Here is a 13,443-nt window from a genome sequence, read left to right on the forward strand (position 1 = left end):
TGAGATTACTTATGATATAATTATAGGCAAAGAAGAGATTTAGAGATTACCAAGGGCACTTAATAACATGAGAGCTTACACAGTATTGCAGATATAGAGTTGGGGGCCCAATTTTAATCTTTCCTTATCAGTATATTTATATGATCCCCTAATTTTAGGACTAGTAGAAAGGGGTTTCCTAGTTTGTTGTCATCTTATCTTCATAGGATAGGTTAGATTCAAGGATTATTAGATTTCTTCCCCAGGAAGTCTGTTCTTTCCTAAAAATTTGTCCATAAAGTTCATTATGAATCTCATTGGGCATTGTTATAGGACTGAGAGAAAAATCAGGCCATTTGTTGAAGGGAAATATTTACATATGAGCAAGTCTGAAATCAGGACACAGGGAGGAAAGAAGTACTTAAATCTGTTTATGGTTAAACTATGCCAATAGCTTGAATGTGCTATTTATTCTAGAGAGCTATATGTCCAAGAACTCGGAAGATGATGAGCTAGCTAAAGAATCAAAGCGGTCAGTTCGAAAGCGGGGCCGAAGCACAGATGAGTATTCAGAAGCAGATGAGGAGGAGGAAGAGGAAGGCAAACCATCCCGCAAACGACTACATCGGATTGAGACAGACGAGGAGAGCTGTGACAACACTCATGGAGATTCAGATCAGCGTGCCCATGATGGTCAGCCCAGGGTCCTGCCCTCAGAGCAGGAGAGCACCAAGAAGCCCTACCGGATAGAAAGCGATGAGGAAGAGGACTTTGAAAATGTAGGCAAAGTGGGGAGCCCATTGGACTATAGTTTAGTGGACTTACCTTCCACCAATGGACAGAGTCCTGGCAAAGCCATTGAGAACTTGATTGGCAAGCCAGCTGAGAAACCTCAGACCCCCAAGGACAGCAGCACAGCCAGTGCAAGCCTAGCCCCCAATGGGACGAGTGGTGGGCAAGAGGCAGGGGCACCAGAGGAGGAAGAAGATGAGCTTTTGAGAGTGACTGACCTTGTTGATTATGTCTGTAACAGTGAACAGTTATAAGACTTTTTTTTTTTTTCCATTTTTGTGCTAATTTATTCCACGGTAGCTCTCACACCAGCGGGCCAGTTATTAAAAGCTGTTTAATTTTTCCTAGAAAACTCCACTACAGATTGACTTTTTAGAAGAAAAAAATTTCATCATACCCTGAAGTCTTTCTGTGAAGTGACCAGATTTGAACTTTGAAGATAAATAATTGCTGTAAATTTCTTTTTATTTTCTTTTTCCAAGTTCATGGTCCTTGGTAATTTCATTCATGGAAAAAATCTTATTATAATAACAACAAAGATTTGTATATTTTTGCCTTTATATTTCCTGAGCTCTCCTAACTTTGTGAAAAGGGTGGATAAGAATGCATTCCAAATCTATAAGGGCCCAAAACAGAATTTAGGGGTGGGAGAAAGCACTTGTGCTTTAGCTTTTCATATTAAATATATATTATATTTAAACATACATGGCATAGATGATGATTAACAGACCTTTTAAAAGTTCAACTCTGTACTGTTGCAGTTTGAGAAATATAGATAATGTCATACATGAATCATTTAGTAATAGCCTTCGTAAAATCAACTTGTTTACTATTGGAGTTACCACACTTTAAATAAAGAAGAGACCGTGAAAGTACCATCATTTAAAAAAAAAAAAAAAAAAAAAATTACCCTAAGTTTCTGTTAAAGCGGAGTTTCTTGTTTAAAAAAGAAAACTCATCTGAAAAGCATTTGCACAGTAAAATGTATAATGAAGCTTTGACAACCAGATTGTGCTAGCAACAGATTTTTTAAAAAATAGCTTTATCCATTGGTAACAAGGTGGCCTCTGTCTCAAGGAGATTTAGTAAAATAAATGTGGTCTTTCCTAAGACACAGCTGGACTATACACTTTGCCAATAGTATAACTCCTGCCCTCTGGCCACTTGATGTTTTAAATATCTGAAACACCATTTTGAAAAAAATATATATGTAACACATGTGAAGAGATGCTAAGCTGACAATGGTATTTTAGCACATTTGAAGAGTGGGAAAGGATTTTCAGGTGAATTTTAACTGGTCTATTCTTGCCCTTAGTATCTACTTCAAATTGAAGTCTACAAACAAAGCAGTTCCTTTGGGAGGTTTTTGAGTTTTGGTGTGTGTATGTGTGTGTGTGTGTATGTATGTGCATCTACCTGTGTGTGTGTTGGATTTCCTATCTGCCTGGATATATTAGCAGGTTTGAATGTAGTTTTGGCCTTTGGCCATTAGACTTCTATTAAAATTCATCAATAGTCACACAGCCAACATAGAGTTGATTGAGAACCGCCGATATACCTAATAGGCATGCTATCCATTTTAAACATCTCAACACTTTCTAAAGAAAGACAAGCCCTTTGTTTCAAGAAAAGGCAGTGTTTAACTAAATAACATAATTGACACTAAAATATGAATTTTATCTTAGTCTCTGTTACAGCTGTAAATTTTCAGGCAGAGCCCTAACATTGTACAGAATGTAGCATTTGTGATTAAACTTTGCTATCACATTCTGAAACCTTCAATCAGTACTTCTGTGAGTACTTTTGCCCTGGGATTTGGGTTTTTCTGTTCCAGTGTTGTGTCTGTTGCCGGCAATGGACACATCATATCTGCTGCTGGCCCACGGAACTTCAGTTTTCTTTCCAAGTTATGCACTATATGTGCTAGTCAGTGTATAGTAAAGCACTTCTTCTTTTTTTTTTTTTTTAATTACTAAAAGCTGGCATAGACTTGCATTACAAATACCTCTCTAGAAACTTTGTACTTCTACTTTTCCTCCCACAACAGGTGTTACCCTTAAATCTTATCTTTTGGCCTTGAAAGTTTGTAGCTGTTGCTTTTCAGTTGAGTTTTTGTTTCACCTTAGTTCTGTAGTAGCTGCCCATTAATATTTTTGCTTTGATTCTAGTAATGTATATGTAACCATATAAAAAATAAAATAATGAAAGCAGCCTAAAAATAGGATGCAACCATAGCATGTGGTTCCAAGTAAATTGTGATTTTATTTTGAGACACTTGTTCCACTGGAAGGGAGGGAAGGGCTTACATTCCCAGGCAGTAAAGCAGGGCTAGAATGGAGCCACACTCACTTGCAAAACCTTCTTTCTAGCTAGGTTTGCTTTATTTATTTGAAAGTTAGCTAACAAGTTTAATCTTTTTAACTTTCTAAAACAGGCAGGCAGGAAGATTCCTACTAGTGGTGCAAGGTAAGTGGTTTGACATATATATAGGTGGCCTTTTCTGCCACTCAGTCACCTACTGTTTTAGTCCTGCAGCCAAGTAAAGCCACTATGATATAGAAACTCTCCCTTGTGCCCTATCTCTACCTCTGGACACAACAGCTCCTCCTTCTACCTATTAGTTCTATTCCTCAGTTACGCACAGCTGATCAGTAGTATTAATGGGTAGATAATTTAACAGGATGTCTATTGTGAAATAAGGAATTTTTTTTTACCCTTTCATTATATAAAGCCCAAGGTAATTTTTATACTAAAGACTGAGTATTCCACTTAGCAAATGTCCCACTGACATAGGTTATGAAACCACTTGTGCTGCCTGATATTTATCAAACTTGAATAACTGTGTGTCAACTTGATACTGTCTCCCTTCTAATCTTATATTTTGATTAATTATAGCTCATCTACCAAGATTATTACCAGGCAGCTAATAAACACAAATTATTACTCTGCAGACTGATTATAGATGATTAAATTTTGAACAGTTCTGCTGCTTGGCTTTGGGTTTTGTTTTTTTGTTTTTTTAGTACTGAGGATTAAACCCAGGGCCTCAAGCATGGTAGACATTTGTGCTCCACCACTAAGCTGTAAGTTCCCAGCCTTGCTTCATGTTTTGATTCAGCCCCTCAGAAATACTTACAATAAAGATATTCTGAAGAAGTTTCTTAAAAATTCTAGGAAAAAGTGTTTTGTAAAAAACGCAATATAGTCATTTGTAACTGGAGAAAATAAAGGAAAGCAGTAATTTTTATAGTATAGACTATCTTGGATCATTCTTAAAGAGCTATCCATGGATTAGATTCACAATAGCTGCTGTATCATAAGCCCTTTAATAATTTAAGCCCCCAATTTTTTTGAAATACAACTTGGGCTCCCATTATCAAACTCTGGTCTATGGCAAATGTATTAAGACTAGTTTCGTATTCAGAAGGTTTACTACAATTTCTGCAAATTTTCATAGTGTAGAAGCTTTGAGTTGAATATTGTATGAAGAGGACAAAGTCTGGTTTTGCAACGTTTATGCTGATAAAATAGTGTTTGGTATAAAAACAATGTCCATTGTTGGCACATTACTGGAAAATGATGGCAGATATTTTAAAGAGAATACAAGATAAGGCTGGATTTCCTTGATACCCATTTTCATTTGCTCAAGGTTGCAGATTCAGAGGAGTTTCATTGAGAACAAATTCAAGTTATTGGTAATCTCCTTTTAAAAAAAGTGATCTGCCACAAAACCAAAAAGTTGAAATGGTAATGAAGTTGTTGAAAAAACATTCTTTAAACACATTAATTTTAAAGACTATTACACATATCCAGATTTCACTGTTTGGAGGATAGCCCATTTTATCATATACATTTTTTTTGTGGGGGGGGGGTACCAGGAATTGAACTCAAGAGGAACTCGAACACTGAGCCACATTCCCAGGCTATTTTGTATTTTATTTAGAGACAGGATCTCACTGAATTGCTTAGTGCTTTGCTTTTGCTGAGGCTGGCTTTGAACTCTTGATCCTCCTGCCTCAGCCTCCCAAGCCGCTGGGATTACAGGCATGCGCCACGGTGCCCTGCCCATTCTGTAATATACATTAAGAAAAATGTGGACGTTTGCTTGTTTAAATTGAGAGTCAAAATGATAAGAATTGTATGTTATTTTTAAGTGGGGCTGATGGAATTTCCTTTGTCACGAAGAATTCCTGGATAGCTTCTATTTGTGGTCATAAGGGATGCTGACCATTCACCTCTGTGGTAGAACTATTTTGTTCTACCATATAAATGTAAAGAATCTAATGAATCTCTAAGTTCAATGCTCAGATAAAACTGTGAACTCCATTCTTTACAACACAGCGGAGCAAGACCATAATTCAAGATGTTGTTTTACAGGTTTAGAAAACAGTATTCAGACCCAGATATTTTTTCAAATGGAATGTGTATGTATACATCACATACATACATGTTCTATATACACAGAAAAGCTTTGGGTAAGTATTAATGTATCCATCATTGACTTACAAAGAGAAATAAGGCAAACAATGGCATTGCAACTGATCAAATTATGAACATCATTTAATTACAGATAGTCTAGAGAAAAATAGTTTCTCTTATTGGTTTGACAGTCTCAAAATATATTCCTGGGTCCCCAAGAAGCAGAGAATGCCAACACTGCATATCTGCTGTAACCTACCTAGTCCTCATCTGCTTAATATAATCCATTATTAAATTCTCTTTGAAAAAAATCCATTCCTATTCTCAGTGTGTACCTATAAACCTACCTTAGAAGTGGCAAGCTAACTGCTGAATTTTTTTTTGTTTTTTAGTTGTTTCTATACCAATTCTATAAAAGATAAAGTCTTTTGTTATCAATGTATTTAAAGTGGATTGTTTTGTGTTCACTTAAATGATTTGTTTTCAAAATATTTCACTTCAACTTAAAATTATTTAACATTTTAAGTGCCAAGAATTGCTAAGTAACTGTGTAACATATTGAAGATAGAGTCATTTCCAAGTAAGTCATAAGCCAAAATGTAGAAGGCTTCATATATAGCTACTTTAGATTGTAAACCCAACATTTATTTCATACATACAAACCCTCTCAGAAGTTGATTAAAATAGGATCCCCTAAAAGAGTGAACTTTTTTCCTCATCTTGGTCATGTAAGCTCTTGGGTTTTTTTGTTTGTTTGTTTATTTTATTTCATATTTATACCACTTTGCTCTGGGGAATACTGTAAACCCAATTCTGGCACAGTATAGTGGTTTCAATTATTGAAAATGCTATTTTTATTATAATAACTTTTAAGATGAGTCTATCCTTTACATAAGTTATATGAGAGAGGGTACAACAAATTATTAAATGAGTAAGAATTTATTAAACACCTTAGACATTTGGAATGAAACATTTTTAAAAGGAACTACATTTGTATTTTTTGCCAAACTGGTACAAGCTAGAGAAAATGCTAAGGACTGAATAACCTGCCTTCTTTTTGCCACTGGATGATGTAAGTTAAGAATGGAATTGTTAATCCTGACTTTTTATTTTCTTGACTTTCATCAGCTTCTAAAGGAATCTAATTTAAGTGTTTTGGAGTTTTGTTTGATCTGTATTTATTGAGTTCTGGTCAGATACCAGGAACCTGCATGTCATGTTTATGGACAACCAGAACACAGTCATTGGGGAACTTAATGGCTCAAGACCTTCTGAATCGTTTAACTTATTTTGTATGTTGCAAAAAACAAACAAACAAAAAAGTTTATTTTGCTTGAGAGTCACATTTTTTTATAACTGTACAGCTTTTAAGGGATGGGAGGTGGGAAAATACCCTAAAATAGGATGTAGATTTTTAAAATTGTGTTTATGCTAGAACATCTACAGGTGCATTATGTAATTAAACCTCAAATTGTTTAAAAATTTGTGCCATGGTCTTTTTCATTCTACTGCCCATTAGCAGAGTTGATGCATGTCAATACTGCTATTATGGACAAACCTTGAAATTAAATTAAAACCACTCTCTCCAAAGCTTTAAGATCGTTGCATGAAAATTATACCCATACATACATGTAGACACATACATATACACAAAGATCTAGTTAATATTAGTGTAAATGGATTTTCAGGATCAGAACAGGTATAAACAGCCCAAATTTGGCAGTTAACAGCATATTGTTTCAGTGCATGATTTCTGTGATGCCTACTAGGGTATTCTCAATGTCGGTCTGGTGTTTTGTTCTTTTATCAAAAGTAGCTTCTTGATCATTGTATCTGAATAATAGCTTGCCCAAAACTGCCATGAGGTTTTATGTACACTTTGAAAGGGGGATATTTTGCTCTCAGATGGGGGTGGAGGGGTAAGGCTTGATTTCTTTTCTCAGTGTAAAGAAGGAAAAACTAGAATTGCTCAATTTGGTATTCAGTAGACTTAATTTCACAGAAATATTTGCTGAATCATGGCAGGAGGGGAAATTAAGATTCAAATTTCAATTCTCTCTTTTTTTGGTAAGTATTTTTGAAATCTTGTAGAACTGCTGCTTTTAGCACAGTCTTTTTACATGGCACATTTTACCATGTTTTACTGACACCTTTTTAAAATGCCAGTACTTTCTGCCATATAATTTTACCATTATAATTACTCATCTTTGTAGCACAACTGCATTCTTGTAAAGAATTAAAATAATCTAAATGTGTCCTAATTTTTAAGCTACCTTCATCTATTGTCAGCTAATGTGGGAAGTCAGTTAATCTTTGCTATCCTTATCCATTCAGAACACTGGGGACCATGAATTTCCATGTGAGGAATACAATTCCAGATAAGAATTTATAAATTGTCTATTTTAGAATTTCACTTTGATTTTAAAGTAGGAAGTGGGATTCAGGAAGTGTTTGGTCAGAACGCCTCTTGGATTTTCAGACATGCTTAAATATGAAATGCTTTATTTTCCTATGCATAAAAAACTTATTTCTGGAATAGGTTCTCAGAATATTTTGTTTCTAGATGAGAGCTAAAGCAGAAGCTCCAAGATTAGCATAAATCTAACTCTTGAGGTAATTAGAACCGTGATGTTAGTCAAATAGAAGATGAAGTGCTTTGTCACATAATAATGTACTGCATGTGTGAGGGAGGGGGGAAGAGATCTGAAAACTGGAAACGTGATTCTGATAACACAAAGTAAATTCTGTGCATAAAAAGTATGGGAATCCTGATAGCTTAATGCTTCAGAAGTTAACTGCAGTGTATGAACACCTAGTGTGTTAGAATTGCAGTGCATAGTTGTTCAAATACAATATTCCTTGTGACAACCAAAATGTTGTGGCTGATGCCAATATTTTTGTTAATGAAATGTTCATGTCTCACTACAGTCTGATCAGAACTCTTAGTGTGATAAGCCAGGCCTAAAGCCATTTTATAGCTACTGGCCTAATTGTGTAATTTTTTTTCTTTCATAATGTTTTATTATTATAATACTTCTGTCATTTCTTTCACTTAATATATGTCAATTGTCATAATAAAAAATTTAAATAATATGATGTACTTAGCATGTTGTGTTTACAAACAGTCTATTTTGTGGCATGTGGAAAGCTAAGAATTTTCTGTAATAGCATCATGAAGGTTAAAATATTTTTGTCAGCCAGTAAAGATTATTCTTTCATTATCTAGAAAGTAAATTTACAAGTTCATCAGTTTCCCCAAAATAATTTTTAAAACTATTTTTCATCCAGGTAAATACAGATACTAGAAAACTACTGGTTTCTATCTTGGCTTCTGGTGAACTGATACATTAAAGAGGCCATGGACTTGTTCTGCCTTAGGAGCAAGGAACTAGACCAGAGCACAACAGCTGGGCAAACATTTTCAGTTCATTTGTGGGGCAGGAGGCAATTTAGTTCTTTTATTAAACAACTTTGGGAATAAATTCGTGGGAACAGGATGTTTAAGTATAGGCTGACTCGCCTGCTATTTGGCAGGAATATTATAGATTGATACATTCAAAAATGAATCAGACCAGATGACTTTAATGAGCCTTCCAACCTTGAGAATGATTCTCATCTGTCAATTTTGATCTGATAGTTTTCTCTTACTTTTGGAATGCAAAATTCAAATTGAGGTGGTTTGTAGGGTGTAATCCCAGCACCTCAGGAGGCTGAGGCAGGAGGGTTGTGAGTTCAAAACCAGCCTCAGCAAAAGCGAAGCACAAAGCAACTCAGTGAGACCCTGTCTCTAAATAAAATACAAAATAGGGCTGGGGATGTGACCTATTGGTATAGTGGTATAGTGCCCCTAGTTCAATCCCCAGTACATCCCCTCAAAAAAAACTGAAGTCATTTGTTTACCAACAAACTAGCAGATGTCATCACTATTTCCAATTTTGATTGAAAATATTGATCGATGATTTAAGTAAAGAGCTTTTGAATCAGAATTTCACTTAATGGAGTGAAAGCTGATATACACTGACAAGAGTATGGCCAGTTGTAATGCTTCTCAATGATTTATGTGAAATTTTCACTTAAAAAAATGTCAAGCAGAGGTAACATCATGTTGGAAGCCAAAGGTGACAGTACCATGGCAGCCTCAAGAGAGTTCAAAGCAGGCTGGGGTTGTGGCTCAGTGGTAGAGCGCTTGTCTAGCACCTGCAGGGCACTGGGTTGCATCGTCAGCACCACATAAAAATAAATAAATAAAATAAAGGTATTGTGTCCAACAACACAATAAAAGAGTTCAAAGGAGTCTTTTGAGCTGAGACTGGGGCCTAGAACATAGCTGCCACCCCACAGCTCTTAGATTATGAGAACAAATAATAAACAAGAGTTCTTTTAAAAACTAAGAATTGGTGATCATTTAGTAGAGGTGGAATTATAATAAATAATGAGAGTACCTTAATGAAATGTTGGCACCCTTCTGATGAGATGAATGTTTTTGTCATTTTGATTCTTCAATGACTACATGAACTCTTTTCAGGTCATATAAGTCTAAATGAAAATCAAAGAGAAAGGACACTCTTAAAAGGATGTGAGCTGGTACATGAAACATTAGTTAAGCACATACAGTCACATCCCAAAGGAAAAGTTAACTAGGAATCTACTAGTTCATAGTATAGGCCACCTATCACTTCCTTATTATGTCTCTTGCCTGTTTCAGAGCCACTGTACCCATGTATCAAGCACCCATCATACCTAGCCCGTCTCCAAGGAGGAGACACTTTTTGTAGCAACCCCTTTGCCTGCTTCCTTGATCTGATAGCTTTCCTCTTGCCTCCTTTGAGTCTTTCACATCTCAATTATCTCTGTCTTGGATCTCCATCCTTTTACACTCACCCTCTTTATAGAAAGCTCTCCCCATCAAGGAAAAAAAAGTTTGATACCATCATTGGTTCAATCTCTCTCCAAATTGTTTCTAGCTTGACTTCCAGTCTTTAAAACTGACAGACTAGAAATATTAAACTGTATTTGGAAAGTCTCATTGAAATGTCACAAATTCCTAAGAGAAACTCCAGGAAACTAGTAGGCTTCTGGCCAATAATAACTGAACTCTATCATTAGGAACAACTGTTACAGAAAGCTGAAACTTACAATGTGGGGGGAGGGTGGCTATTCCTCCCTTCCTCTGGCAATTATTTCATGTTTTTCTGTTGAATGTCTATTTTGTTGCTTGTTGACATCTTTACTTACAAACAGGATACCAGTAATTGCACTATGATCTCACACACTATAGATAGCTTATATTTTTCCATTTGGAGCTAAAAACTTGAAGAACTTGATTAACAATGACAGAACCTCACTAGAACTTGTGTCAAAGTTTTAATAATAATTTTGATCTAATAAGAATGGATTTATTGGATACATTTTTTTTTTTTTTGAGTACCAGGGAATAAACTCACGGACACTTGACCACTAAGCCACATCCTCTGTCTCAGCCTTCCAAGCCACTGGGATTATAGGCATCCACCACCGCACCCAGCTGGACACATAACTCTTACTACTAAAAGTCTGAAACCTTTATGGGTTAGGGATATAGCTCAGTTGGTAGAGTGTTTACTTTGCATGCACAAGGCCCTGGGTTCGATCCCCAGCACCACAAAAAAAAAAAAAAAAAACAGTAAAATGAACCTCTGTCAACTAGTTCAAGAGGTGGAAGTTTACACTGAAAATGCTGGACTTGGAATAAAAAGGCAGGAATCTAATTACTAGTATTGGGAACTAGTATTATTTTAAAATATTTTTAGTTGCCAATGAATATTTTATTTATTTGTTTTTTTTAAAGAGAGAGAGAGAGACGAGAGAGAGAGAGAGAGAGAGAGAGAAAGAGAATTTTTTATTATTTATTTTTTAGTTTTCGGTGGACACAACATCTTTGTATGTGGTGCTGAGGATCGAACCCAGGCCGCACGCATGCCAGGTGAGCGCGCTACCGCTTGAGCCACATCCTCAGCCCTATTTTATTTATTTGTATGTAGTGCTGAGAATATTGCATGCTAAGCAAGAGCTCTACCACTGAGCCACAACTCCAGCCCCATGGATATTCTTCAGCAAATCACTTGAATCTTCTGATCTTCAGTTTTATATGTAAAGTGTGCATAATTATAGCTACCCTGCCTACCCCACAGAATTACTAAAAGTTCAAAGGAAATAATGGGTAAGAAAAGCCTTCATTTAAAAAGCAAAACTCGGGGCTGGGGATGTGGCTCAAGCGGTAGCGCGCTTGTCTGGCATGCGTGCGGCCCGGGTTCGATCCTCAGCACCACATACAAACAACGATGTTGTGTCCGCCGATAACTAAAAAATAAATATTGAAAAATTCTCTCTCTCTCTCTCCCTCCCTCCCTCTCCCTCTATCACTCTCTCTTTAAAAAAAAATAAATAAATAAAAATAAATAAAAAGCAAAACTCTGCATAAATATAAGAATAATGTGTTAACTGCCTACTGCTTAAGTTATTCACAGGAATTTACATAAAAGGCAGAAAGTACAAATTCGCCTCTTCCAATTCTTGGTGATATGCTTCAGTTTGCTTTTAAATGTACTTTCATAAAAGCATCCTCTGAACCTGGCACTGTAATGGGTGCAGGAAGGGCTCTTTCTCCTGGCTTGGGATGTAGCTCAGTGGTAGAGCACTAGCCTAGCATGCTCATAGCCCTAGGATTGATCTCTGGAAAAAAATTAGAAAGCTCCTTGTCATAGCTAAGATCCCTTTCTTAAGTTTTTATCAGTTATAACCTTGGTTAAAATAGGCATTTTATCCAAGTGATGCACTTGGGCAATGACTTATTTTAAATGACACTGTGAAAACTAGGTCAAATTAATATGAAAATATTATACTTGTTTCAGCCAATTTTTTCCTGTATTATATAGGGAATTCCATTTCTGAGCATAGCATTGGTTATTCAATCAAATAGCCAGTCACAAATAAATGTCCTATGTGCAACCTCAATCTGGTCACTTCTCAAGTTAGATTTACAAGCTATTTTCAAAGCCTCTTTCTCCTCCTGAAGTCACCTTGGGGAACTGAGTCAGCATCCACTCATACTCTTACACTGGAAATTTAGAAATAAGATGTAACATTTCTCTCTTCATCATGCATCCTGATCTTCACCTTCACAACCATCTTCCCCACGATCTATCTCCAAATTCTAAGATAGCTGTGGAATCCTTACTGCCAGTGTTGCCTATAGTAGGGCAAAGAAAGACTCCTCTCTTTCTGTGTAGTGTGCCCCGCCCCGAGTCTTGCTACCAACAAACTAATCCAGTTTTAAAATCTACATTCCGCGAAACTCTTGGGAAGATACAAATAAAACTACCCTACACGTCCGGTCCTCCAGGCTCAACAGTCTTACTGCATAGGTATCATCATCCTAATTTGATAAGCAAGAAAAGTGGAACCTACAGGACCAGGTCCCACATGACACACTTTTGCTCTTGAATTTAATCCCTTATGTCTCATCTGTAAAACTGGGTTGATAATAGAAAATTTCTTCATATATTTGTCATAAAGAATTAAGAATAATACAAGTAACGTCCCTAGCAGTGTGTGGCATACAACACTCCGTTACTTCAGCCACTATTACAACTATTTTTCGCTGCTCTCATTACTTTTCTGTTAGGATCTAACGAAAAAGCAAATCAAGAGTTCCAGATCTGAGGGATTCTTTCCCCTTCAGCGCCCCATCTCCTTACTGCCTAGCTCTAATCCCCGCGTTAATTACCTCTTTGTGCTGGTGCCCGCCTGACAGGTGGGAATAGGTAGCTCCTGCGCTAGGGCGATGTCAGGACCTAGACTGATGTCTGTTGCGTGGCTGTGTACAACTGACATGTGAACAGGTTCGGTGAGGCGGGAGCAGATGAAAAGAACCCAGCTAGATTTCTGACCTCTAGATGATTGTGGTCTCTATTTCCTGTGCATCCTCAGGAGGTGACTTCACGTCTCAGGCCCGTTTCCGCTTTTGTAGAAAAAGGCATAATAATATTCCTTGTACTTCGTCTCACAGGGCTGCTGTGACGAACTTGAAATAGGATGTGCTAGAGAAAGTTCAATTATTCCAAGTCTAGGGCCTTAGAAAGGGAGAGAGGGGGAGTAGTGTCACGTGACAAATCTGGGCGTCAAAGAACTGCGAGCGCTTTGACTAGAGCGTCTCATCTCTATGGTCGAGGGCGCTCAAATTCCGGTGCAGGCTAAGTTGTTCTTCCGGGTTGC

The 13,443-nt window shown here is 36.8% G+C and overlaps 1 protein-coding gene and 1 long non-coding RNA gene across 4 annotated transcripts in view; one reads left to right on the top strand and one right to left on the bottom strand.

The window, feature by feature from the left end:
• The window catches only part of RSF1 (remodeling and spacing factor 1), a 172,458-nt gene extending 164,164 nt beyond the window's left edge, over positions 1 to 8,294 (top strand). For all 3 annotated transcript variants that reach the window (XM_081280016.1, XM_081280017.1, XM_081280018.1), the window contains one exon: positions 457 to 8,294. In XM_081280016.1, the coding sequence (XP_081136142.1) occupies positions 457 to 1,025 (569 nt within the window). In that variant the 3' untranslated portion in view covers positions 1,026 to 8,294. The remainder of the gene's footprint in view (positions 1 to 456) is intronic.
• LOC308641411 overlaps positions 1 to 13,436 on the bottom strand; it is a 58,387-nt gene extending 44,951 nt beyond the window's left edge. The window contains exon 1 of the long non-coding RNA XR_014020452.1: positions 12,956 to 13,436. This is a non-coding gene — a long non-coding RNA (uncharacterized lncRNA). The remainder of the gene's footprint in view (positions 1 to 12,955) is intronic.
• Between the last annotated feature and the right edge of the window lie 7 nt (positions 13,437 to 13,443).

Source organism: Spermophilus citellus (genome assembly GCF_964194105.1).
Source record: "Spermophilus citellus genome assembly, chromosome: 2".
NCBI classification, from domain to species: domain Eukaryota; kingdom Metazoa; phylum Chordata; class Mammalia; order Rodentia; family Sciuridae; genus Spermophilus; species Spermophilus citellus.